The following is a 27,274-nucleotide window of genomic DNA, read 5'->3' as shown; positions in this document are numbered from 1 at the left end:
CTTCACCTTTACACATGAAAATGAAAGGGTTTAAGAGACATTTAAGCTTTTATTTTTGCTAAGTATTGTGTTGTATCTAAACCTGTATACTGGATGGATGGATGGATTGATGGATGAGTGGGCAGCGCAGGTCGGCATGGAGCTGCAGTGTCAACAGTGAACATGTTCAGATAAACAGGAAGAGTTTGTTTCCACAGAGGTCACGCTGCCATCAACCGGTTGTTATGGGAACAGATGTTTCTAAAAAACATTCCACAGTCTTTTCTCTCCCCAGAAAACCCACACATACAGACACAGCTTTACTTGCTGAGGAGGAAATAAAGGCAGAGTAAATACAACCATTTCCTTGAGAAAAAAAAACTGTAGGCTGAGCATCACAGTGGGAAACGACAGGGTCAGGAGGGCGATTCTGCTGCAGTGTAGCAAAACAACAGATCGAAGGTGCACGTCTCATCAAACCTCTGCAAATGGTTGATGTTGACACAGTGTATTTATACATGAAAGTAACTTTACTGATACATGCATATATCACATCACACTGTAAACATATGGACATAGCAAGAATTCTTGAAGTAGTCCTCAGTGGACAGTGTCTTTTCTCTGATTTCATTGTACTTTGCACAGATTCAAATAACTGAACATAACAAATGTGAAACATAACTCCTCCATGTTTCACAGCAGGGATGGCGTTCTTTTCTCTGAAAGCCGAATTTTTTCTTCTGTCAACACAGAGTTGAAGTGATTTCCAACAAAGCTGTAATTTTGCTACAACATTCTCCCACAAGCTTTGTGACAACTTGAGTTTCACCAAACTTCACTCATGCTTTTATAAGTCTATTCAGAGTTGTTTCTTCTTTCATGGAGCCAATTTTTATTCAGAATGTGACTATAAGAGCTTGTATCCGTTTTAAAATTTCCCTTGGTTCTTTATCCAACATTTAAGCTATACTTTTGTTCATTTTGGTGTCAATTTTCCTCTTCCAGACACATCCAAGGAGGTTGGTTACATTTCCATTGAGAGGAAACTTTGTAATAATAAAAGCAGCTGTAACCACTACCTTCCACAGCTTGATGATTATTTTCTTCCTTATCTTTACAGACAGCTCTCCTCCTGACAACAATAGTAACTAAACAGTACAATGACAACTTGCTAATTAGAATATTTCTTCTGTCAGCTACCAGAAAGTTGCTGCTATTATCCAGACAGGCTTGTGGGCTTTTGTCTATTCAACTCTTCAACATTCACTCTCTCATTTGGAAACTTTAGGATAGCCACAAAAATGGAATATTCTTCGGGTTTAAACATAGTTTGGCTGCACAGTCTTATGTTCCACTGACAGTCATTTTACTGTCGTGAATCTGGCTTCTTCTGGAAAGTAATTATTTTGAGTTTGCTCTCAAAAGTCAGAATTAATCAGAGAGACAGAGTCAAATTTACAGAGATGTGAGCATGGCAGAGATGCCTTCAAATTCTGTATTGTTTCTTGCTTTAACTGACTGAGGATAAAACCAGCTGCTGCTCATAGAAAGTTCACCGAGTTGACGACGTCACATAGTTCCCAGCAGCTCCCAAAAATGGGTCTTTGAACCTCCTGTACTGCCTGTAAGTGAAACTGGGACTGGTTGGTGGCTTTCCAAACGTGGCGATGGTTTGGCTACTTGAGAAGGGAAAAAGATAAGGATTTGCATAATACGCCTGAAACAGTATGAGCCACAGAGCAGGCAGAGATCACACAGCAGGAGAGCATTTCAAAGGGATTAAACGCACTGTGGAGACGTACATGCAGCGCGTTTCATCATGAGTGTCTACAGAACAGATCAAACGCTCATCTGTCTTCTTATTCTTGTGCTGACAGGAGCGGAGGTGCAGAAAAACCTTTCACCAGAGTGTAAGCAGTTCCTGTACATGGGGACGCTGCCTCGAGGGCTCGAGGATCAGCCGTTTAAAAAGATCTGTCATTTCTACGAGGGCAGAGCAAGATTTATCACCCTCTACGACACCTTCAACCACATACCCGTGTACTCCGCATACACCTTCAAGCGCTCGGATGGCTCTAAGAAGGTTGATGTGCCTTGGATGTATGAGCCGCAGGTAGGGATGGCTGCTGGGTTTGCTGTCTTACCCTTCTAGGATTAAAAGGAGCAGAATTCCCAATGCTTAAAAGATGAGATTTTGCTGTGTTTGTTAGTCTTGTTATAATACCAGTGTTTATCCTGTTAGCTCTCTACAGTGTCTGGCTCAAGAGAGATGCAGCACTTCCCTTCAGAAAATGTTCACAGCAGCTTTGAGGACGCTCAGGCTGTGCTGGACGACTACTCCAACACCGTGATCTTTGAACGTGGTCAGCTGAATCCAGACGAGCACCAGGCTGACCCCAGTGACAAAGCAGCCACCTACACGCTGACAAATGTGGTTCCTCAAGTCCGAGAGTTCAACATTGGTCCTTGGAAAAACTACGAGCACACCATCCGCAGGCGGCTCAACAACTACTGCCGTGGCACCGCCTTCGTGATCACTGGGGTCACCACCTCAGGTCACACAATCCGCCGACAGAACATCAACCGCCTGGCCATCCCCACATACCTGTGGTCGGCCTACTGTTGCATCGATTTTGACCACAATGCCCCGTACTCCGAACGCTCAAAGCTCCCCGTGTTTGCAGCTTATGGGCTCAACGACAGGGAGAATAATCGGGTTCAAGAAATGACGGTGCAGCAGCTGGAGGACTTCCTGAAGAGGGTAACTTATGTTGACAGCTCCTTCCAGATCTTCTACGACAACTGTGTGCCTCCTAGTAGTGATAACAGTGCCCTGCATGTGCCTTGAGAAAAAGAAATTCAGATGGTCCCGACAACATTAGGCAGCTGATTAAAAGTGAATCGTTTAAATATTAATTTGACTATTTATTCCACAGTTGTTCTTGGGCGGTTGAGTGCTGATTTAAATGTTACACTTTCAGATAAAATTAGTAAATAGGAACAGTTTTCATGTGGTGTCTCAAGTGTTCTTCACTTCATTAATCTTCCTGTTGAATAATCTGTATTTATTTTAGAAGTCACTTGTTCTGTAGCTTTATCTTAGAATATACACAGTTAACAATACAGTATGAAATGGTCATAGAGGTCCACTTTCTAGCTTTTCAGAGACTCCTTTGCTAAAAAATAAACCTGAAGATGTAGTTAAAAGCTCAAAAGTTACTATTTGGATTGAGCTTCAATTTTAATGCACAGTGTTCACAAATGTCAATATTTATCATCCATTGTAATAACTGTTAACGCATTTTAAATGAAATATACTGTAGTATTACTGCAACTGTTTCTCTGATGGTGCGTTTACCAAGCTTTAGTTATGTATGAATGCATCATAAAATGAGTTATAACTTATGTGGTTGTACTCTACATTCACTTTATCTCAATGTCCACTGATCCTCTACATATTAACGGAGGCGTACACCTGCCTCTGTAGGCCTTTTGTTCAGTACGGACAGATTAGACCAACAGTTTTACATTTTCCTCATGCAGCCTCTTAACTGCAGCGCTGCTATGCATTTGCCTTAGTAAAGCTCAGACATTCAAATACAGCACATAACAGGTCTACTCAGAGTTGAATGATAATGTGTTTCCCATTTGATTAGAAAACAGTAATTCCTTGGGTTCAGCATTTTTTAGTGCTGCAGTTTGAGAGTGGCTGGCTCTAATTGCTCAGCCTGGCTTTTTGTGGTGGAGGGTACCTTTTGTTTATATTTTGATCTCAATTTGTTCCATTAAATGTGAACCACAAAAGCTAAATTTATTTTAAATTAAGATATAAAAATAAAAATGATTTACCTTCTAGTGCCTGGACTTGTGACTTTATCCATTGTTCTCAGACATGAGGTGCTTTTGTACAGCAGGTTACGCATGATACAATATTGCAATAAAAAACGGAGAAATAATCTAAAACTAGAAGAGCAGGCATAACGCCAGGTTGAATGATGTGATTAGTAACCGCATTTGGTTTGAGAATGCAGCTGTATCCTGCCAGCTGGCATATGCCTTCGCACCAGATGGTCAGCTCAACAGTGCGTGTTTTGACCAGCAGCAGACTGATAAGAGCCCAAAATACATCAGTCTGAGGATATTTTTCTGTGGCGGCCAGCAGAGGGAGACAGTGTTAAAGCCATCTGAATCACATTACATCACCAGATACGTTCCTATTGGCAGATCTCAAAAAAGTGATATACTTCATTATTACACTAAATAATGCTAAAACCTTCTTTAAGGAATGAGGTAAAACTAAATTTAAACACCATCTGATCATGGTGTCCTCCCTCTGATGGTATGCTTTCATGTAAGAATGAGAGAAAACGTATATTAGACTTCTTAATGGTTTTAATTTCTCCCTTGAAGAGTTTTTACATTTCACACTGTTAGCCAAAAGCTAAAAAAGCAAAAATGAATCTTTCTGTACAAACCAGCAGCAGGGGTTGCTGTATGTGTCAACACCCTACCAGCAGAAGGTTTACTTAAATCATGTCAAAATATGCTGCATTACAGCAGCGCAGAAACATTTCAGAGCAAGTAAAAACACTGTTTAAAAAAAAAAAGTTGAATAATGATAAATTGTTGCTCTTTGTACTTCAAAGAAATTACCTTTGAGTTCATGTAGAACCCAACAGCGTTCTCACACACAAACTAAACATATTATATTTAAAAACACTCACAACAGTAAGTAGCCACAAAAGGCAGGTGTTTTGCAGCCTGCAGTAGCAGTCCAGTTCATGCCTGAAAGTGGTTTCAGTTGAACCAGGTGGTGTTGAGCTGCGTCTGCTTCTTGATGCTTGTGTCCAGTTTGAGGACCTCTCTGATTGCCATCGTAGCGTAGGTCGAAGGAGGTAGAGAGAACTCCATCCGCAGAGCCCGATATTTCCCCTCTAGGGGAGGAGAGAGAGAAGTAGGTTGCGAAAGAAAACACTCTCTTACTCTGGGTATGTATTTTGGCGTAACAAAAATCTTCATTTGTGCCCATTAGTCCACTATATTATCTGTTTCTCAAACTGGCATTTTAATCTTACACTGCATTCATCACTGCTTTGAAGGGGATCACAGTCAAGTTGTGATTTCTGCTTTATACAGGTGCAGTCCTGGAACTTCTTGATGTCCATCCCAAGATAGCAATGACTAAAAATGTCTAAACAGACCTAAAACGAACTTACCTTTGTTGAAAACAGGGGCAGGTTTGTTTTCCAGTTTCTCAAAATCAGTATGCACCAGAGAGATCCGAGGGTCATCGTACTCAATCACCTCCCTGTGCAGAACAGCCAGAGATACCACAACATAGCAGTCATTAGAAGGGCAGCTGTGAAATGTAGTATTGCAGTAAAGAGCTCAGTGGTACGACAAAGTATTTAGGTCAGTGATACGTATATCATCGTTTCAACAGTATTGGTGTGTAACTATAAAAGTCCCAAACACAACAGTAATGCTCATAGGCGTCAGTTTAGGGGGGGACGGTGGGGATGTGTCCCCCCCACTTTTTGTCAGGGGTCATTTTGTCTCCAACACATTCAAATTCTTCACATGTAAGCCGTTGTAAACCCAGTTATTTTCAGCAGTATAGAAAATTCCGATGCTCCTGAACGCACCATCCACACTCAGCTGAGAGTTGCACAGACATGCAGCACACCTTCGTGAGGTTAAAAAAAACGTGCAGATGCTAAATTTGCGCCCATGCCAAGTGGAAACTCAGACCAGAGGCGTGCAGGGGCAAAATTTCGGCCCGGAAGAATTAGTACTACAGCGGCCCACAGACCCCTCTACCAGCATGTACTGATAGCTCAACAGGTTGAGCCTCTGCCTTTGGTGCGGTGGTTGTGAGTTCAAGCCCAGCTTCTGGCATTTTGCCGCCGTTCTTCGACATTTTCTCAAAGTGCTGTGGTCTCCATCCCCCCCACTTTTAAAAACAAACTGACGCCCTTGGTAATGCTGCCTGAAGATAAAATGTTTCATGCTAACCAGTGGACATCACTGGGTCTGATGATGATGCGTCTGTAGGCTCCAGCCAGAGAGTAGTCCTTCACTTTATGTCTCATGTTGTCGATGTCCAGCCCGTCTGCAGACAGCAGCTCTCTGTAGCCTTTACCAACTGACACAGAAACACAAGCATGACTCGCACTGCAATATAGTCAGCATCAATTCACTTTAACTATTATTTGGTCATTTATTTCAGATTATTTATTCCATGTATGTTTCTTCATCAGGAATTTAGTCATTTTATAATTGATCCAACTCAGGATGGCAGTTAAAAAAGCTGCAGTGTACAAGAAAGAGGAACAGGTGTTACCACAGTTGCATACATTGGAGTTAAAACTGCAAAATGTTATTTTTCACAGCTACCTTAGATGCTAATAAAAACACACACAGAGTCAGTGCTTACTGTGGTGAGAGGGGTAGACGACATCAAACCCAGGGAGTGGCATCACAATGTCGTGGATGGAGTGAGTCTCAGCCTCGTCTGCAGTCAGAACGTGTGCTGCAGCTTGAAGAACACACGATGGAAAACATCAGAATTCAACATGCCATTTCTAACATTAAGAGACCTGAAATGCAGTGGCTCACTTTTACAGCTGAGGTCCCATGACACTAAGTGTGTTTTCCATATTCCCTCAGCTGAGAAACTACACTGTTCACAGAGAACATAGTCAGGAAAACCATTAGTGAAAGAGTGGCGCTTCTTACAAACCAATTTAAATCCAAAACTCTGAACAGAACCTTTTCTGGAGCAGGTTACCCGTGCAGCATAAGTTCCCATGGAGATCTAGCAGGGGACAGGCTGAACATACCTCACCAACCCATTAACCTTCATTCATAGTGCAGCCCACAGGTCAATTATAAGCAATGTGACTGAAGGGGCATTAATTCTTTTTCCACTGCTGATCTAACATTATCTCTACTACCTGTACCTTTTGTCGGGCATGCTTGACAGGACTAGGTGGATAGGTGAAACTTGAAATTATTCACAACATTTTTCCTTCAGATTATGGTCACTCAAGACTGCTTTAAAACACTATATATCTCATTTGATTGTAAAAGCTGCAATCTGGCTTTCTTTTCAGGTAAAAAAACAAACAAGCACATTTCTCCCAATGTTAAAGTATTGCTTTAATAATCAATGTCAGGCAGCTGAATAAAAAGGTGAATTACTTACTTCCTCTGAGCACCAGATCCCCTTCCACGGCCTTCAGGCCAAAGGCTTCAATTCTGCGGCTAACCATGGTGTTCCACACCACGCTCTGGTAGCTGTGGATGTACATCAGGCGGTTGTTTCGGGGAATCTGGAAAAGAGAATGGAAGCTGTCTGAGAGAGCACAAAATTGGATAAAGTGATGCCACTTAAACAAGCTCACACCTCTTCTCTGTTTGAGGCTAGTGGCATCTTGACCAATATGTCAATAGATACAGTGGGGCAAAAAAGTATTCAGTCAGCCACCAATTGTTCAAGTTCTCCCAATTAAAATGATGACAGAGGTCTGTAATTTTCATCATAGGTACAATTCAACTGTGAGAGACAGAAAATGGAAAAAAAAATCCAGGAAACCACATTGTAGGATTTTTAAAGAATTTATATGTAAATTATAGTGGAAAATAAGTATTTGGTGACCTACAAACAAGCAAGATCTCTGCCTCTCACAGTAACTTCACCTGTAACTTCTTTAAGAAGCTCTTCTGTCCTCCACTCGTTAGCTGTATTGATGGCACCTGTTTGAACTCGTTATCTGTATAACAGACACCCCACAGCCTCAAACACTCAGACTCCAAACTCCACCATGACCAAGACCAAAGAGCTGTCGAAGGACACCAGGAACAAAATTGTGGATCTCCACCAGGCTGGGAAGAGTGAATCTAAAATAGGCAAGCAGCTTGGTGTGAATAAATCAACTGTGGGAGCAATTATTAGAAAATGGAAGACATACAAGACCACTGATAATCTCCCTTGATCTGGGGCTCCACACAAGATCTCATCCCGTAGGTTCAAAATGATCATGAGAACGGTGAGCAAAAATCCCAGAACTACACAGGGAGACCTGGAGAATGACCTGCAGAGAGCTGGCACCAAAGTAACAAAGGCTACCATCAGTAACACACTACGCTGACAGGGAATCAAATCCTGCAGTGCCAGACCTGTCCCCCTGCTTAAGTCAGTACATGTCCAGGCCGGTCTGAAGTTTGCCAGAGAGCATATGGATGATCCAGAAGAGGATTGGGAGAATGTCATATGGTCAGATGAAACCAAAACTCAACTCGTTGAGTTTGGAGGAAGAAGAATGCTGAGTTGCATCCCAAGAACACCATACCTACTGTGAAGGATGGGGGCAGAAACATCATGCTTTGGGGCTGTTTTTCTGCAAAGGGGACAAGACGACTGATCCGTGTTAAGGAAAGAATGAATGGGGCCATGTGTCGGAAGATTTTGAGTCCAGACCTCCTTCCATCAGTGAAAGCATTGAAGATGAAACGTGGCTGGGTCTTCCAGCATGACAATGATCCCAAACACACCGCCCGGGCAACAAAGGAGTGGCTCCGTAAGAAGCATTTCAAAGTCCTGGAGTGGCCTAACCAGTCTCCAGACCTCAACCCCAAAGAAAATCTGTGGAGGGAGTTTAAAGTCCATGTTGCCCGGCGACGGCCCCAAAACATCACTGCTCTAGAGGAGATCTGCATGGAGGAATGGGCCAAAACACCAGCTACAGTGTGTGCAAACCTGGTGAAGAACTACCGTAAATGTTTGACCTCTGTCATTGACAACAAAGGTTATATTACAAAGTATTGAGTTGGACTTCTGCTGTTGACCAAATACTTATTTTCCACCATAATTTACAAATAAATTCTTTAAAAATCCTACAGTGTGATTTCTTGGATTTTTTTTTCCATTTTCTGTCTCTCACAGTTGAAGTGTACCTATGATGAAAATTACAGACCTCTGTCATTTTAAGTGGGAGAACTTGCACAAGTGGTGGCTGACTAAATACTTTTTTGCCCCACTGTAAGCACTATTACGGATAACAGACATTAGGTTTTATCAATAAAGATGAATTTGTGGAATTAAAAAAGATACATCTGCTTCTGTTTTATCAATTTTGATGCCTTATTTTTTGTTGTGGGTTCAGTAATGTTACAGAATCACAATACTAAATCAGCAGAGTACTCTTACATATTTGTAAATCTGTGCAGAATATTTGCATTTTAGGGATAGATTGGTTAAAAAGCACTCTGGCTCGCTACGGAGCAAGGGAAGAGTATGTGCTGTGAACAAAGTTATATTCTCTCTATCATTCTGAGCCTAGCAGCATTAATGATTGAAAACCAACCAGTCCAAAGGCAGTGACGATGTTTTTCTTGCCATACATAGACAGGCCTCTCAGCAGCTGTCCTTCCACGCAGCGTTTATTGGGCAACTTTTTCAGTGCTGCTTCTGGGTCCTGAGTCTTTGCCCACTCTTCCCTGCAGCGGACCAGAAATTCTTTCTCTGCTGCAGAACGCAATCAAGACAAGGGCAAGTTTGAAATCCTTCTGAACCACTTAACAGACAGAGAAATAGCGAGTGAGACATTTTTTTTACCTCCAGGACGAGGTTTCAGAATTAAATCCACCACCTCATTCCAGTCATTTTTCAGAATAGCCCTGTCCCAAACAAGAGAAGTGAAAAACACTTGAGTTTACAATCCTGTCAGATTATATTGTGTAATAATTTATACCATGTTGTCAGAATTTGTGCAAGTATTTCCATGTCATGACCTCCTCACCTGCCAACATGTTGTGTGGGCACAGCTGTAGTGCCGAAGCGCTGCATGCCATAGTAGTTGATGAAACCTGTTTGCTTGAGGGATGTCATGGCCTGATGGACCTGCTCATCTGTTCCTGAGATGTTCCTGATAAGCAAATGCATCAACAAATAAAACACCAAACCATCTGGTCATCAAAAATTTAGCGATAAACTACACACTGGATACATTTTACTCTGACCATTTTGTATCACAAAATACTTTTAAAAACACACATTTCACAAAAATGACTTTTAAAGTGTTAACAAAATCCATGGGCGTACTAGAGATGTAAGAGGTCATGGTAGTGATTACTAAGTTAGGTGTAAATATGGCAGTCTCTGGGATGTAGAGTTGGATCTATAAACAGCGGCTGACCTGATGACCACAGTGAAATGGTTTCCCTGCAGTTCCCCCAGCTTTAGAGGATGGTTTTTGTAGCAAAAGTTTCCAACCTTGAGGTTCATGAGGCACTTGTTGAGGTGAGCCAACCTCTCTGCTGTGATCCTAAGTGAACAGTAAAAAGGTTGCTTTAATTACTGATTCTGTGCAACAAGCTGACCTACCAGAGATTATCTACATAGTAACAACAGAAACATTAATTTACAATCATCTACAGACACTTAAAGGGGAACTTCGCTTTTTTTCAACCTGGGGTCTGTTTTCATATGTCATTTCATACATGTGAGTGATGGAGAAATGAATTTTCGACATAGCTCCAGTATTTAGCCAGGCAGGCAGCTTAGCAGCTCAGCTAGCGAAAAGTATGGGGCAACTTGCCCCCCCGCGTCAAAGTCCGCCCTAGCGTGCTTTTTCCCCACACTGACCAGCTTGGATAGTCTCAACGAGTGTCCCACAACATACTAGAGATGAGAAGTGAATGAAAACCTCCACATTACTCGCGCCAAAACACTGGTTTTGGCGCGAGCTATCGCACGATTTCGGAACAAGATTTGCTTTCTAGCGTCCCAAGATTTGGATACAGGCCACAACAAATAGCGAGGGAGAAGTGAATGAAAACTTCCACATTATCTGGCGATCGCTATTTGTTGTGGTCTGTATCCAAATCTTGGGACGCTAGAAAGCAAATCTCGTTCCGAAATCGCGCGATAGCAAGATTTCGGAACGAGATTTGTGGAGGTTTTTGTGGAGGTTTTCGTTCACTTCTTATCTCTAGTATGTTGTGGGACACTCGTTGAGACTATCCGAGCCGGTCAGTGTGGGGAAAAAAGCACGTTAGAGCGGACTTTGACGCGGGGGGGGGCAAGTTGCCCCATACTTTTCGCTAGCTGAGCTGCCTGCCTGGAGCTATGTCGAAAATTCATTTCTCCATCACTCACATGTATGAAATGACATATGAAAACATAAGCAGACTGATTATTGTAGTCATTTGCTTACAGCACTGTACACTCACTTAAGCACCGCTATCTCCTGCACAGTGATGGCCCTCTTGTCCTTAGTTCCCATGTAGGAAAACATGTTGGGTCTAAGCCTAAACAAATATACACATTATTATTTATACAGTATAACAGTCTCTGACAAAAGTGGCATTGTAGTAAAACTGCTAGCGTGTTCATGTGTCTCTTAAATGATGATTATTTTTCACAAAATTCATTTAAAGTACCACATTCAGACCTGAGGAACTTTGAAAGCACATTGATAGCATCCATGGTGTCTTTGTTCTCCTTGTACAGGACAAAGTGGCAGAAGCTGCCACGGTTTTTGGGCCAAAAGTGTTTCCTTGGAGCTTTAATGGACACAGAAAAAAATGTTGTGATGAGAAACAGAGGACGAATTGTTCAAATAGACACACTGCTTTTAGCCTCTCAATATTTCAGCAAGACCCTTAAATGTTCGGTACTTATACATTCGAGCAGTCTGCCATATACCGCAGATTTTAATCAACTGCCAAGAGTTTTCTTCACTCAGTGATCAATTGACTATAAATCAAGACAATATGGAAATAAATTTAAACTGATATTACAACAAAGATTATTTGAACCGCTTCTGATTACCAACACCTTCCTCTGTATTAGTGTTAACCCCTACCTCTGTGCTATGTGGAGAATTGTTTCTTACCTGCAGTTGTTTTGACTTCTATCCACCAGAGAAGAGCAAAAGGAGGATAGAATAACGTTACTGAGAAAGCGATTCGTATTTACTGTGGGACGAGCTGTCAGGGGTGAGATCTCATGCACGGACCTCAAAGTGGAGTGTGGTATTTAAATAGTTTAGGCAACAAAGTTTGTAAAAATTGTGGCTCTGCTAACCTCTGCTGTCTTTCAGATTTTTCAGTCAAACCTAAATTAAAGCATTCCTTTGAACTAAAAAGTCAATTCATAGCCAAAAGGATGCTACTTTAAAAATCACAGTGAGTAAAAATCTGAGTAGATTCATGCAGGCGTGTTGACCATGCATATGCACTGGTGCATCTCATGCATCAAAATTTACTGCTCTGGACTACATGCAGTGCAGTAGATTATATAAAAGCAGAAGTAAGAAGGACATGCAGTAAATCTTTTCTCTGATGATCAAATTAATTTACTGGTCCAGAATTCTGCCCTGAAAGTTTACAGCTGACATCTGGCTCGGATTCCTCTCCACATACCTGCTAAAGCCTTCTTCCCAGCAGCGTGGTAGGCCACTATAAACTTGCGCCCGTCCTTCTCTTCTGTCTTTGTTTCCAGACCAGGAAACTGAGTCTTAATGGCTTTGTGGACCAGCGTTCGTTTTTCTTTTGTATCATCCATCATCTACAGATGTTAAACAGATGAGGGATGAAATTACATAACAGCTTTGAAAAACTTTGTGTTTTAAATGACGGCATTTCTTTCTCAAAGGGGCACTGCACTCCTATAAACTAACCTCAATGGATACATTTTCCTCTTTATTCTTGAAGAACTGCAGCTCCCCGAGCTGCTTTTTCTGCTCTTCAGTTAGTACATCACAATCCTTTGGCTGCGCTTCAACCTCTGGGACTTCCTTAAACACCAGAAACACAACATTAAAAAAAAACTTAGAAAGAATTACATGACCAGGTTAAAAGGGTTCTTGAACTACTCACAGGTGATGTACATACATGACACGTGTGTCCATTATAAAATGCAACCAAATTTAAACTTTAAATCATGATATTGTTTTTCTTGATTCTATATGTCACACTTATATATTCACAAAAATGAACTGTTTGCGCAAACCATAAAAAAATCTTCACTATTTTGCATAACTTTAAAGCAATCAGTGACACAGCTTTGATTAAAAATCATATGACTAAATTTCGGGGACTTTTCAGCTGTAAGTAATTAAATTCTCTATAGTATGTATATCTTTGGGCAACTGAAAAAATGTTTTACACAATAATATATAAGTTTTACATTTTTGTAAAATAAAGAATTTTTACTTAAATTTTTATTTCGTTTTTATGATTTATGGCATTACAACTGGTAAACTGCACAGAAGACAAGCCGAGTTATTTCTACATCTACATACGATTGTGCAGTTTTAGAGGAATAGAACTTAAATTGTAGTGAAAAATTAACCCTCAGTGAGTAAAATGTAACAGCAGCAAAAAAACAAAACAAAAAACAAACAAACACCCAGAAACTGCTTGGGCTTCACTGTATCTGTTTCGCTAACAGTGTCAGGATTACATTTACAAACATTTCTGTCTATAAGTGTATGTGTATGTCTATGATACATCTGAGACTGCTACCAAGTTTAAAGCAAGTTTTGCCTCTTGCCATACTCAACAGGTCAACAAACAAATGGTAAATGCAGGCAGGCAGTTCCCTCTAGTCAGCTTACAGAGCTGGTCATATTAATGAATCTTAATTAAAAAGAGAGATGATGTCTTACCTCAGCTTCTGCTGGGATAGAGAGATCATCTAAATGCACTACTTTGCCTTGTTTGTTGATTTCATGCACAACAAAATCCGAATATCTGTGCACAAACCACAAGAAATCATCTGTTAAACAAACCAAATCAAGTCATTTTAAGTCAAACAATGCAAATCTTTTACTGACTCCATAGGATAAACAAACCTTTCCTTCAGGATTCCTGAGAAGCCCTCATGGTCACTGACATACTTCAGGATGCCCACATCCAGTTCAGTGAGGCCATGCTTCATCATGTCAGCAAAGGTCTCACCATCCTCCTCTCCATCACTCGCCTCCCCTTCAGGCTCTTCTGACTCATCTTGGTGGGGAGGACCCCCATTTTCGTGATCATTCTCGACTTTTGGTTTCTTTGCCGGTGTGTCTTCCTCCCTATCCTCCGAACATCCTCTCTTTTCTCCGACTTGGACAGGGTCAGGCACGGGCTCTGACTCTGCCATCAGAGTCAAGCTGTGAGGGATGGACAGTGTTAATTCTGACACAGTTAGTAAATACAACAACAGGACTTTCATACATTAAATTTTGTTTACTTGTTAGCAACAGTACCCACAGCAATTGTATAATGTTGACCTTCTAAAATCTGGAAAATTGACACTAGTGGCACATTGTTTGCCTTAATTATGAAGTATATAGACAAGACTTGACGGTAAAAATAAATAAATAAAAAAAGGCAATCCTACAAGTCCCCATCTGCTATTAAACCAGGGGCCTGGATTATTTGACTACAGTGTTGACATCTAAAACCCACTGGCCACAGGTACACCTTAAGACATCAAGTGTGCATGTCGTATTTTAGGCTTTTTAATGTCATGTTGGCATGATGCAACATTTAGATTTAACACACAGACACTGGTCACACACTACTACTGTTGTACTTGTTTCTATGTAGAAATCTAAAATTGCTACATCGTACAGGTGTTAAGACTGCATTACATTATCTGCATGAGTAATGACAACCAAACAACTCATGTAGTAATGGCCTAGAAAATGATGACTTACTGTTGGCGATGCTGAGGTAGCAGGAGACAAATGTGGACCTGAGAAGCACTTCTCGTCTTCCACCTGCTAAACACTTGCAGAGACTCCTTAACAGACCTGAGCTGGACGCAGGAACTAAAAGACAAAGTGAACATAAAACCCGTGAGTCAAAACTTAGCACAGCCGCTAGCAAATCCGCCAGGTCAACATCAAGCTAGCTAACATCGCCGGCTAAAGTTAACATTTCTGGCGGCAAAAGCGGACTGAAACGTTGGTGAAAACAAAGCTTAAAACGCTATTGTTTGAAGCTAAGATTCCGATTTAACCTACCTGCGTCGAGTGATATTCAGAAGAGAGCGGACAGCATTGAACTCCAGCTCTTCTCACACGTGTGTGTTGTGTATGTGCCTGGTTCCGGAAACAGAGCCGAGTCTTAAGCCCTCCCACTGTAAATGATTGGTTTAAGAGCTGTCAATCACAACACCGCGCTGCATTCACGTACTGCCGGCAGACTGTGAAATACAAGACGTACACTTTGTACTTTTGTAGTTGTTTAGTCACTACACTTTCTTGCCTGGGGACCAGACAGCCTTTATATTGTGTATTACAAATACACATAAAGTCAGTCTGGAACTGCCCCATTGAACCAAATCTAGCCCAGAGGCGGGACTACCGATCACAGCTTGAATTGGAGAGAGCCAATCAGCGTAACACATGTGTGACGCAATCACTAAGCGACCTAACAATTGCCTTTCCGCCATGATGTTTTGTAGTTTTAACAGCTTCATTCGCCGTACAGGGGTCCTGAGGAAAATCTAAGCTCTCCCTGTCAACAGTGGAGGGCAGCATTACGCATTCTATTGTACAGCCTGCCAGAATTAATAATACATCCTTTTTAAAAAGAAAAGTTTCCAGAGCTGCTTCTTGTTGAGGTTTTAAGGACAAATTCAGCCCGTGCAAAACAGAGGAAAGTGCACGAGAGAAACCTCGCTCTGTTGCGGTCGCATCGTTAACTCCCGCCTCTGGTGCTCTGATTGGTTCGGTCTGATCTGCTCAGAGCTTGAAAACCTGTCAAAATGTGTCAATGGAGGGGGCTAGACCGTATTCCCGTATATCCCTTATAACGGGAATACAGTCTAGCTAAGCTAGGCTATACACTTTCTGCCTCCTTTTTACTTTTGACTCCTCTGAATTAATCAAACAGCCTTAAAAATATGTAGGGTACATTTGTTGCATTGTTGAAAACGTATTACAAAAAGTTAGTTAAATTAAACCACCTTACTGCATAAACATAGAGACTTGAAGTGAAAAGTTGATTAGTGTATCAGTCGCCTGATGAACAATTTATGTGACAGCTGTTTTGGTAGGTGCAATAAATAAATAAATAAATAAATATTACTCATATCAAAAATAATTTTGAAATATTTTTTTGCGTTAGATTCTGATTATTGGCCATAAACTATGTTATCACCGGCGTCGTGGCTTAGTTGGTTAAAGCGCCTGTCTAGTAAACAGGAGATCCTGGGTTCGAATCCCAGCGGTGCCTTTTCCCTGTAAAGAGGTCGTGTATCTAAAGACGTGGTAAGTAAGCCATATTGACATTAATCTCAAATCAGCTACTAACTACAAGTATGATCTGTCACGCTATGTAAAAGCAATAAACGCTGTCTGGTTTATTCATCTGAAGCATGTATCTCTTGTTTAGGAAGACAAAGATTAAGTCTGATATTAAAGAAATTCTAATATTAGGAAGCTGATCCATTATTTCAAACAGTTTCAGAATTACAAAATTATTTCAAGAAATAGATGATGTAATGCGCATTAAATTCCTATGCAAATTAGTAGGTGTACCGCCGGCGGGACACTGAAGCTGTTAAAACTAATGCTCTTCAGTTGCTACACTGTTAAATAACAGCAAATTGTTTCAAGAAAATCACAGTAAAAATTGTTTTAAAAAAACTATTTTGTTTTGTTTATCAGTGCCAGTGTAGGGTGTAGATACATGTTGCCTGACAACAAATTGCAGTTACACATTCTTCGTGTAAACCACAGAAAGACTCCCCCTCAAGGTAAGAAGTTCTACCCAGTGCATTAAAATAATAGCTAATCAGCGGTTAAAATGTAAAAATGGAGTATTATCCGACTGAAAGGCAAACTAGTTGACTTGCAGTTAAACTAACAGCATTAGTGGACTTTAGATTAAATTAACAAAATTATACACTGCTACATCATTTCACTGTAGCAGAAGGTAATTAGCAGATATTGATTTAAACTAATAACTTTATGTTATTCTAGCCAACTAGCTTACTTGTGGTTAAACTAATAACCTTATGCTACACTAGCTTGCTGTAGCACTAGTGACATGAGTTTAGATAAACCAGTGACGCTGTACTATACTAGCCTGCTGTAGCACTGGCTAACTAGATGACTTTAGGTTAAACTAATAATATACTATAGCACTAGCTAATTAGCTTAAATTCTTTGCTGTTGCTGGCTAAACACTACTGCAGATTTGCCATTGTTTTTATGTCAGAAATTAAATTATAACTTTTCTCCTAGTCTCGTCAACTGTAAATTAACTATTAATTATCAAACATTTCTTCTACGAAGGAAAAAAATCTTTGATATATCTCCAGTAATCTCTTGAAAATGAATCAGTCTCATGCATAAGTAACAAGTTTGTATTGCTCAAAGTGACTTGTGAGGATAGATCAGATTGGATTAGATAGGGCTTCTTCCCCATGGGGCATTTCACATTTAATTTAATACACAAAGCTTAGCATGCTACTAGCACTTAAGCATACTTCCTGTGTGCAAATTACATTGATTTTCAAAAAAATCTATATTCTAAAAGAGAATCTACATTGTTCTTGAAGGGGGTGTCTGTCCTTACAATATTTTATAGTATAAATACACCCAGAAGAAGAGTGGACCCTTAAACACATCACAGCAAAACACTGATAATGTATAAATGTGTATATTAATGCTTGTTCAGTGGGGCTCGTCTGCACGCGACTCCCGCTTCAGACGACAGAGGGAGCGCGTGTCATCCAGAGGTAGAGGTGAGGCAGAGAGGGAGAGATCCGGCTGCTGCCGCCGCGCTGCCCGCTTCTGCTGAGGGAAGAGGAGGAAACATGAGCTCCAGGAAAGGTGCGTATCCCTCAGCCTCCAGCCTGGCTACGCTACCCTACGTGTGGTTGTATTTAATGTGAAAGGTGGCAGAAGCCACGGGTGCACGTAGCCTAACAGGGCACGCTAAGCGACGCTACATGACCCGTGGCAGCCAGAGCCTGACGGTGATGTGTGTTTGTTCTCTCTCTCCCCGTCCCTCCTACACCCTTCCCCGGACTCGGACGTCGTTCTTTGCCCGTCAATGAACGCCGGCAGTGATGGCCATCCAGGCCAGAAAGAGGAGGCCGAAGGGTAAGAAGGATAAAGCGGGACACCATCGCAGGTAAGCGGCTTGGTGGGTGTGAGGAGAGAGTGGACGTGAAGTGTTTGTTTGCCGGGGGTTGGTTTGTTGACAGCGGGTCTCTCTCTGTGTGGCGCCGGCGCTGCTGCCGGTGCGTCGGCGGTGTAGACTGTGTGCACATATGGCAGAAGGCGTGTATTTTCATCAAACGACAGGCTCCTGTGGAGTGTGGGAAGTTGCCATTTACGTTGGAGAGCTCAGACTGGGTATGTGGTCCCTAGCGGTCCCCACCTGACTCCCTGTCTTCAGCAACATTTACAGCCGCAGTAGCTTTCACTTCTCCAGCTTTGCCTCTTATTTTGCTCCTCTAGGCTTCCAGGAGTGATGTATATTTGGGCTGGGGGTTTCAAGGGGAGGTTTGACAGATGTGACAGCTAATTTCCGTGGTCCTAGTGCAGTAGTGATGGCAGCACAAGACGGCTGAGGAGTAAAACGCCTCCTTGCATCGCCTAGTAGGCTGTTTGGGAATCTCTCACATGGTGTTATGTAACTTTTCTTGGATGTGTCAGGGTATTGTTTCCTGGTTTGTGCCTGTGGTTCTGTTAGGCTGTTCTACAGGGTAGATGCACGGGTATTTCAGCGTGATTTCCCCGGTATGAGGGGCTGCAGAGGGATGGCGTGTGCGCAGCGCAGTGGCTCTGTAAAGTGCATGCGAATTGGAGTGGAGAGAGTGGGGGGCTTTCTTCATGGCATGATGCTATTGGAGCGACGTCACCGGCATCAGTTGGGTGATACCAGCGGTGTGGCCACCCCTGGGCTGCTGGGTGCAGCTGTTGGAATGTGCTGGATCTCCCAAACACCTGCACACTCAAATACAGCAACCAGATGTGTGCATAAAATGTACGTCCATCAACCAAATGTTCTAGAACATGAAAAAATCATGCCAACAGTGAAATAAGTGCTGTATCTGCACCTATTTCAGTTTTTTTTTCAGGAGCAGCTAACTTGTAAATAAGAAATGACCAGGATGATTGATGTATGTTTTCCCCCCTATACGCTAAAGAAGGGCCTATATGCAGTAGGATTTACCAGTATGGGGGATCAAGCACACAAAATAACCCTTGCTTTGAATTTTAACGATTGTGAAGGTTATTTACCAGACATTTTCAGAGCAAAGTGAAAGAAGCCTGTTTCCTTTTAGCCCATGAGTTTACTGTATGTAGCTGCTGTTTATTTTTTTGGTCGGATAAACAGTAAAAAAAAATGCATTTTAATATTGAGTAAAACAAGGAAATGTCTCATATTCTGACATTTGAGATACCAAAACAATGAAATGTTAGCATTTTTGCCTGATAAACGATGTAAACAAAGAATTAGTGATCAAAATGCTTAATTTGCTTGATTGACTAATCAATTGATCCTTTTTTCAACTCCGTAATGAAGTGTTTTGTTTTTTGTTTTTATTTTTTGTTATTGAACATCTTCCAAAAAAATAGACTCAAATTTTGACTGGAATTTCTGAATGGACTGAATTTAAATTGTGTACTGTCAGGAAGATGGATGAACAATTCCCTCAATTCATTGATTTACATAGGTTACCAATCAAAGTCAATGAACAACTTAAATTATTTAATGCACCTTTTGTCCGTGTTGCAACCTGTGCCAATCAATACTACTTTTACAGATGCATGATTTGAAATTTTGCCTTGAGCAATTATATTTATAGCCCATTTAGCTTTATTTTTAAGGTCTGTAATCTCCCTGACAATTGACAATTCAAAGCAATCTATTAATAATATATTCTTGTTTTTTTGATCACATAAACACGTGACACAACATCACTGCTTGGTAAGAGCTCAGTGACATGCAACAAATCAGGACACTCAAAAAATCTGGCATGTGTGTCTGTTCAAGAATTGTGATGGTGCATGGAAAATTACTCCAACTCAACTACCTCAAAAATATTTCTGGCATTTTTGTACTGCAATTTCATATTATCATATATCCAAGCCAATACTAACTGATTTACTAGTCGGGCTAATTTAATATTTAACCTGGTCATCAAAGCCTGAAAAACATGTATTTCATGTAATAATATTAATACAAAATATTGTAATTAATAATAAATCCTGTTCACATCCAAGAACTAGTGATAACAATAGATATGTGAAATTGGATTAAGTGAAATTGTCAACATTGATGCAGTTTGTTCATAGTTCAGAACAAGAATTGTTGCTTTCAGTCCGAATAAATTCATATTTAGAAGCTAAATATACAGTGAAGAGGTTTGACGGTGCAGATTGATGAGGGTGTAGAGCAGCGCATGACAGATGCCGCGACCCGGAGTCACTTGCAAAGGGTGAGGCATTCAGCCTGTGGAACCACATTGCTGCGTGGAAATTGACTGTTTGTGTGAAATGACACATGAAGGACCTAGTCAGTGATGTATTCAAATATACTGAACGAATTACGTAGTTAATTCCCAGAAGTTCTATACTGCAGCAGATTTGTCTTTGTCTCGCTGACTCTGTGTCTTGATCTTGAGCTTGTTTTCCCACATAGTGACAAATAGGTCAGAGATTCCATCCATTCATCCATCCAACCGTTTATCCACCATCACGACAAACAGACAACACCCACTCACACAAAAAACTCTCAGGCATACTCATAGTCTCTCTCCATCTCTTGTTGATAGTTGACTTTCTTTACACATACTTTTAAATAGAGAGTCCATTTAGCGTTATTGTCCGCTTTGATCCGGTGGGGTAATGCCTGTCTTCTTCCAAAGGGCTTCATGCTGCTGAGGTGGGCTTTGTGTTTAGAAATCCCAACAAACAGACATACATGGACATTATCACACACACCACCATCATTCATCAATCATTCAACCACAAGCAGACCTTCAAATCTATTATGCACCCGGGTGAATGTTGGTTTTTAGATTATGCATGGTCACTTGACTTTGATGTTTTCTCATTTAAACGGATACCACTTCCTATGAACTAATTCATTCAGAAACCCACAAGAAAACAGCCTGGTTTGCCTTTGCATAAAAAGGCCCCAGCTGTGAGAGGTGTCTGTCTGTCCTCGCCCCCACATCTGACATGACCTCACTCTGTCTGGTCAACACATGCTGACAAACACAGAGGGGGAGAGATTTAAATGGAGCTTAGAAGAACAGATCAGGGTGCCTCGCTGAGGACTGTAACACATGGGACAATTTGTTTGTGCATGACGTTGACGATTGCATCCATGTAGTGTATGTCCAATGTCAGCGTCATACAGCATAACCAGGTATCACAGTTAAGAATTTAGAGTCCCTGCATACCCATATAGGTGGTATTTCTTTTACCTTCACTATGATAACATTTAACCAGAGAATATCTGAGGTCACCAAAGTCTGTACAAACAAGATGACTAAAGACAAAGTGACAAATGTACCGAATTAAAAGTGTGTTTTAAAAATGTTTACAAAACTATTTCTAAGGCCTTTTAACTGCATTGCATTTTTTAGAAACACTTTTATTGTTTATAGGTTTGTTTTTTTAAATGTACTCATGCAGATTTTTGTTGCCTTCATTGCTTTCTCCAACTCACTAGTTGCACAGAAGAATATGATTTGTGGGATGAGGCATCTGCATAGTGCTGTGAGTGCTGCGAGTTGAATATTTCACTTGACCATATTGTGATTTCAATATTTTGATCAATAGTTGAATCCTTATTTATGTACTATTCTCTATAATCATGGTGTCCAGAGGATGAATTCTGCTGACGTTGGGGCGCCTAACATTTTTGATTTTAACTGAACTATCTTGACAGTCATTTGATAGCTTGTTGTCACGTTTGATTTCCAAGGTTTCTACAGGAGAAATGACACAATCAGTGCCAATCATTGCTGTCTTAATGACATTGATGTTGCTGTCAAACCTTTTAATGATGTATATCTGCAAAACTAATGACATCCAGATCAGCTTAAGCTTATTCTGTGTTTGCAATTTACCAAATGTTAACTTGCTAACAGGCTAATCTAAGATGGTGAAGCATAGACTGTATATAAAGTGGATGTAGCATCTGGTTCCAAAATTGAAGCCCACCCGGAAGTGTCAAAAACTTGCAATATCATGCCGTCCGCTAGGGTTGGCTCCAAAAAGCTTTTGCTCCATAGACCCCAATTCATTTTTGGAAAAAATAAAATTTGATAGACTGATTTTCTACAGCTCAGGATTTTTCCCCCGTTAGTTTTCATGGTCAAAATGAGAGATCAGGTGGCCGATCTTAAAATAAATCAATACTGAATTTTAAATAAATCGTTAAAATTGGCGGAGCCATGGGGCATTGCTATACTTGATAGACAGCAACAGAAGCCTCTGCGGTAAAATGTGGGCGGGATAAGAGAGTCCTCAGCCAATCCTGCCCCGAGTTGCTCTCCGGTCCAGCCTGTTTGATGACGCTTTTTACGTCACTGGCTCCAAAAAATCCAAAACGGCGACCAGGAAGTAGCAAAATCCAGGCTTCATTTTCTCAGCGTTGAAACCAACGGGTGACATCACGGTTAGTTCACGCCTGGGTGAAGCAGGTAAATGTAGCACGTGATTTTAGCATTAAGCTTGGAGCACAAATGTATTTAAGTGCAGCCTCACAGGGCTAGTCTTGTTTATTAACTGACAATAGAGAATAACAAAAAAAAACTAATGTTCTGTTTAATATTTGCATGCCATTATTACCTTAGCTTGAGGCATTGTTTGTTAGCAACCACATACTCAGTGTTGTCTTGACATTTAACATCATCAGCACGACAAATGGATCAGTCACATATTTGAGCAGAACTACCTGAAATGCTGAGCAGAGCATATTTGCGCGAACCGGTATATTGGCCTTGCAGCTACAAGTCTGGTCTTCAAAGCCTTTTCCCAGCTTTTATCCTTTCTGTTCATTGTGCTGACTACACATCATGTACGAGGCCGGGCCAATGCGAGCACAGCTGTGCTTTGGTATTATTTATTGGATTTATCCACTCACATAACACAGTATTGACTCTGTTTGTGTCTGTGTGCATGTAGATAAAGATGTGCAACGTCTGTGGGTGGAGTAGTAGGAGATACTTTCATGCTGGTTGTGACCTAAAAGAAGTTCACATCAAGTTCGCTTCACTTTTCATCGTCTAACTTTTGCTTCTGTTGTGCTTTGAAGTTCACACAGGTTACCGCCTGCATGGAGCATTTTATTTCATCTCTAGATTTGCCTTGCTTTTGGTGTGTCTCACTGAGTTTGGCTATTAGTACTTTGAGTGTGAATGAGTCAGAGAGAGAGAGTGTGTGTGTGTGTGTGCACGCCATACTGGAGCTGAGGTGTTAAAAGCTTGTTGGTATTGACTATTCAGTAAACTCGCTCTTACTTACTCAGGGCCAAACAGGAGAACAAAAACATGGAAATGGTTGTTGCATGGTTGAACAAGCTGCGGAACTCATAATTTAGATTTTAAAAATTCCTGAGGCATCTCTTATACTCTTTATATCAGTCAACTGCTGCATATTGTACATTCTTATAGGACTCCAACCACTGAATATTCTCATAATCGATCAATCTACTGTGGTTTTCCTCAAGTCCCTGATTTACTGCCTTGGCTGTAGAAAGGGAGAAAATAGTGATTAATTTTACATCGATTCACAAAGTTTATTGTGAAAGTTTACTGCCATATAATTCTAAAAGCAGCAAACCTTTTCAAGTAAATGCCAGAAGCTATGTAATGTTCGGCAACTTGGATGATTTCTTGTCACAATAGCTAAGAATTAATTTATTGTCAATTAGATGATGATATAATCAGCTAAATGTTTTAAATCTTTCTTCTGTCTCTACCTTCTTCTCTGTGTTCATTGACTCCATTGGCCATCTCTTTGTCACATGCTTACAACAAACTTGGGGAAAAAGGGATACAAGCAGTACATGTTGATATCTGCTTCTAGTTTGTTTTTTTTCAATCAAGAAAATCTTTTGTCTTTAAAAGAAATGAACCAATACAAATGTCTGACATTATACCCAAATAATTTTGTTAGTGGAATTATATCTTTCACTGCCCACTTTGCAGTTTGTGCTCTCAAACTTGCAGCAATACTAATATAACTCTTCCCTCTGTCTGGTTTTGTGCACGGATGGGTCAGAGCTTATAACATCACATTTATTTTTCCCTCTTAAGTTTGGACTTTCACTTAAATTAAGGAAGCATTGTGCCCTTTGTTGTCCATGTTGCCATAGAAACACTGGCTGTATGACTCTAATAGACCAGTAGTAATAACACCAGAGCACGTCTGTGTCACCATGATTACAGGCATAAGAATGATGCAGTCGTTTGCAGAGATGCAGAGTAGAGTTGGCACCTATGTACTGACTGCAAAATAATGAAGTCTGCTGTATGATGGCCTTTTGCTGACCTTTGACCTGTTGTTGGTTACCAATCAGTGCCAATACATCTCTGGGGTAAGCTGGTCCCACAGTCCAGACATGATTAAAGGTCAAAGACTGTAAATGTGTCAGCCTTTCATATTAAAACATGACAGGTCCTTGCAAGTTGTAGTGGCTGAGACTTGGTCTAAATTGCCTCAGAAATTAAATGGATCTGGATTAGCATACCTCAAAATGCAGGAGTTGTGTGTGTGAAACGCACATAGAGCAAATCCAGTATAATAGCGTTCATTAGTCATAACTTTTCCAGACAGAGCACCAGTGAGTCTAAATGCTAATATTCTTCTTGGGATATATATCTGTCAGCTTGCAGTGCCTGTCGTAGGACTACAGGCCCTTCTGCATGAAATGAGCTGACTCTAACCTGACTTATGTTCCCACACATTGCACTGTAAACTGCACTGATTTTTGTCTGCGCTTTGCTCAGCCTGGAGTCTTTGACTTAAGATAAGAGCAGGCAGCCAGCTGGAACCTTATCTAGAATAAGAAAAGGTTTGTTCTTATTTTTATTTAACTTGAAAAAAAATCATTGAGCAAGATGAATATGGAGTCTGTAAAGACTTTTAGTCACTTTCTTTATAAATGTGTAAAGCTGAAACAAGGTTATGGTACCATAGAAGGATTGCATTTTGGTTTATCAACATACAGATGTACGCTGATCAGTCACAACACTAAAACCACTGACGGGTCAAGTGAATGATATTTATCATCTCATTTCATTGGTTTTTCTTTTGCTGTGAAACCCTGGGCCTTGAAATTCATGTGGATGTTACTTTTGTTATGTCCCACATAAACAAAGTTGCAGACCAAGACCATCTTCCAATGGCAGCAGCCGCCCACAGCAGCATAATGTGACCCACCACACCTCAAAAACGGTTCAGGAATGAGTAGAAGAACACAACAAAAAGCCCAGAGTGTTGACCTGCCCACCAAGCTCCTTATACCCCAATAGGAATGAGCATCTTTGGGATGTGCATTTTCGGATTTATATGGTGTGACTGTTTTGTAATGGGGCTGCACAGTGGGGTAGTGGTTAGCACTTTCGCCTTGCAGCAAGAAGATCCCCGGTTCAAATCCTGGCCTGGGCCTGGGATCTTTCTGCATGGAGTTTGCATGTTCTCCCTGTACATGCGTGGGTTTTCTCCGGGCACTCCGGCTTCCTCCCACAGTCCAAAAATATGCTGAGGTTGATTGATTACTCTAAATTCCCCGTAGGTGTGAATGTGAGTGTGATTGTTTGTCTGTATATGTAGCCCTGCGACAGACTGGTGACCTGTCCAGGGTGTCCCCTGCCTTCACCCGAGTCAGCTGGGATAGACTCCAACACCCCCCGCAACCCTAGTGAGGATTAAAGCGGTGTATAGAGAATGGATGGATGGATGTTTCGTAATGAGACAAATACTGTAATTTCATTTCATTTCATTTGATCAGATTGGCACTTCCAGGGGTTGCTTATGGCTGCACGTTGATCAATGTATACTATGTAATTCAGGCAAATAAAATTGCAATTTTCTCCGAATTGTTCATCCCTAGCGTGTGAGATGTGGGAGCTACAGTCCACACTGTAATTATTTTAGGCATTTTATTGTTCTTCAGGCACTTTGCTTCAGCCTTTTGGATATAACTGTTTTATGCATAGCAGCCAAAGGTTAGTGGTTCAACAGTGAATGGGCAGCCAACCAGAAGCATCATACTCAGTTTCTGATAGAAATTCCATTACGGTCAATGCCTGTCTGAAATCTTCATCCCACAGACATCAGCAGACTTTCTACACAAAAATGATTTTCTGATCTTCCTCTAGACTTTGATGTGTTGGACAACCTTGTAACTTTCAAAAGTCTTTGAGCAATTTTTGCTTTTAATTGGCAAATTGTTTCCCATTTTTATGCTGAGCTAAACTGAACGGCTGCTGGAGTCAGCTTTGCATATTATGCATGACATGAGAGCAGTATTGATTGTCTCATTTAACTCTTAGCAAGAAAGCTAGTGAAGTGGTTTCTAAAATTTTTAAATATTGCGACCTTTGAATTTGGTGTCTAAATATTTAGAATTGATATTTGTATGGGATCAGATGGTTGTGGTGATAAATTATCTTTATTTATCTCACGGTGATAAAGTCAAAGGTCTGGACCGGCTTCCTTGGTAATGAATTGACTCTCAGGGGAGGGCAGGAGGCCATTTGTCTGTGGATGAACCTCAGCGGCCCAGTGTTGAAGAGTTGGCCAGATGTCCCAGTTTCGGAAGCCACTGTGGTTTGATGACTAGTATGTAATGATTGTAAAGATGTATGGAAGAGCTCAGTGATTCGATCGTTGGCAAGCAGATTTGTACGGCTCAGCCAATAACGCTCCCTTCATCAATACTGCAGCCTGCCTGAATTGAGCTGATGGCAGGCACTGAGAGCTGAGCATGTGAGCTGCATGTAGAAAGAAGAAGGAGACGAAAGGGGGGGAGAGAGAAACGGTGAGAAGCATGCTGAAAGCTAGAGAGGTGGAGCAAACGATAAAGAGGGAGAATAAAGAGTGAGGGAGGAGGATTGAGAGGGTGAAAAGGAGGGCCTGCTGTGTGTGAGCTTGTGTCTGGCCAACCGATAGCAACAGGAAAGCCTGGGATGGAGAGAGCGAGTAAGGAAAGTGGAGAGAGGGAATTAGAGGATGCCACAGGGCAGCTGCAGGCAGGAAATGAGGGTTTGCAAAAACTGCTGTGTTGGACACTTAGGGGAAAGCACATA

General features: G+C 41.1%; 3 protein-coding genes and 1 non-coding gene across 10 annotated transcripts in view; 3 read left to right on the top strand and 1 right to left on the bottom strand.

The window, feature by feature from the left end:
* The first annotated feature begins 194 nt into the window (after positions 1-194).
* On the top strand, positions 195-3,834 carry LOC110952841 (endonuclease domain-containing 1 protein-like). The gene is made up of 2 exons (XM_022196582.2): positions 195-2,092; positions 2,222-3,834. Exons 1-2 carry the CDS (start codon positions 1,799-1,801, stop codon positions 2,825-2,827), a joined length of 900 nt encoding a protein of 299 aa, XP_022052274.1. The 5' UTR covers positions 195-1,798; the 3' UTR covers positions 2,828-3,834.
* A 519-nt stretch (positions 3,835-4,353) lies between these two features.
* Positions 4,354-15,138, bottom strand: pus7 (pseudouridine synthase 7). 2 transcript variants are annotated; one of them, XM_022196584.2, is made up of 18 exons: positions 15,003-15,138; positions 14,694-14,807; positions 13,842-14,144; positions 13,656-13,740; positions 12,666-12,782; positions 12,409-12,553; positions 11,880-11,897; positions 11,436-11,547; positions 11,215-11,292; positions 10,179-10,307; positions 9,783-9,908; positions 9,599-9,660; positions 9,348-9,508; positions 7,187-7,313; positions 6,416-6,517; positions 5,995-6,124; positions 5,196-5,287; positions 4,354-4,913 (listed from the first exon to the last, which is right to left on the bottom strand). In XM_022196584.2, exons 3-18 carry the CDS (start codon positions 14,132-14,134, stop codon positions 4,777-4,779), a joined length of 1,914 nt encoding a protein of 637 aa, XP_022052276.1. In that variant the 5' UTR covers positions 14,135-14,144; positions 14,694-14,807; positions 15,003-15,138; the 3' UTR covers positions 4,354-4,776. The 2 variants fall into 2 exon arrangements, with proteins under 2 accessions (XP_022052276.1, XP_022052277.1); XM_022196585.2 differs by lacking the exon at positions 11,880-11,897.
* A 1,006-nt stretch (positions 15,139-16,144) lies between these two features.
* On the top strand, positions 16,145-16,218 carry trnat-agu (transfer RNA threonine (anticodon AGU)). Its single transcript has one exon. It is a non-coding gene; the product is annotated as a tRNA-Thr (tRNA).
* Positions 16,219-17,690: 1,472 nt separating this feature from the next.
* Positions 17,691-27,274, top strand: part of srpk2 (SRSF protein kinase 2) — a 75,468-nt gene continuing 65,884 nt past the window's right edge. For 4 of the 6 annotated variants that reach the window (XM_051952825.1, XM_051952821.1, XM_051952823.1 and 1 more), the window contains exons 1-2: positions 17,691-17,822; positions 18,060-18,126. In XM_051952825.1, the coding sequence (XP_051808785.1) occupies positions 17,807-17,822; positions 18,060-18,126 (83 nt within the window). In that variant the 5' untranslated portion in view covers positions 17,691-17,806. The remainder of the gene's footprint in view (positions 17,823-18,059; positions 18,127-27,274) is intronic. The other 2 variants (XM_051952826.1, XM_051952824.1) reach the window with 1 other exon arrangement.

Source organism: Acanthochromis polyacanthus, chromosome 8 (assembly GCF_021347895.1).
Source record: "Acanthochromis polyacanthus isolate Apoly-LR-REF ecotype Palm Island chromosome 8, KAUST_Apoly_ChrSc, whole genome shotgun sequence".
NCBI classification, from domain to species: Eukaryota; Metazoa; Chordata; class Actinopteri; family Pomacentridae; genus Acanthochromis; species Acanthochromis polyacanthus.
The sequence above is the reverse complement of the archived record's forward strand: the minus strand, read 5'-3'. Positions and strand labels throughout refer to the sequence as shown.

Coding starts and splice junctions, on each gene's coding strand:
- LOC110952841 (XM_022196582.2), top strand. CDS start 1,799: ATGAGTGTCTACAGAACAGATCAAACGCTCATCTGTCTTCTTATTCTT. Junction 2,093..2,221: donor CTTGGATGTATGAGCCGCAG/GTAGGGATGGCT, acceptor TTATCCTGTTAG/CTCTCTACAGTGTCTGGCTC.
- pus7 (XM_022196584.2), bottom strand. CDS start 14,134: ATGGCAGAGTCAGAGCCCGTGCCTGACCCTGTCCAAGTCGGAGAAAAG. Junction 12,783..13,655: donor CTATCCCAGCAGAAGCTGAG/GTAAGACATCAT, acceptor CTGGTGTTTAAG/GAAGTCCCAGAGGTTGAAGC. Junction 12,554..12,665: donor AGGAAAATGTATCCATTGAG/GTTAGTTTATAG, acceptor TAACATCTGTAG/ATGATGGATGATACAAAAGA.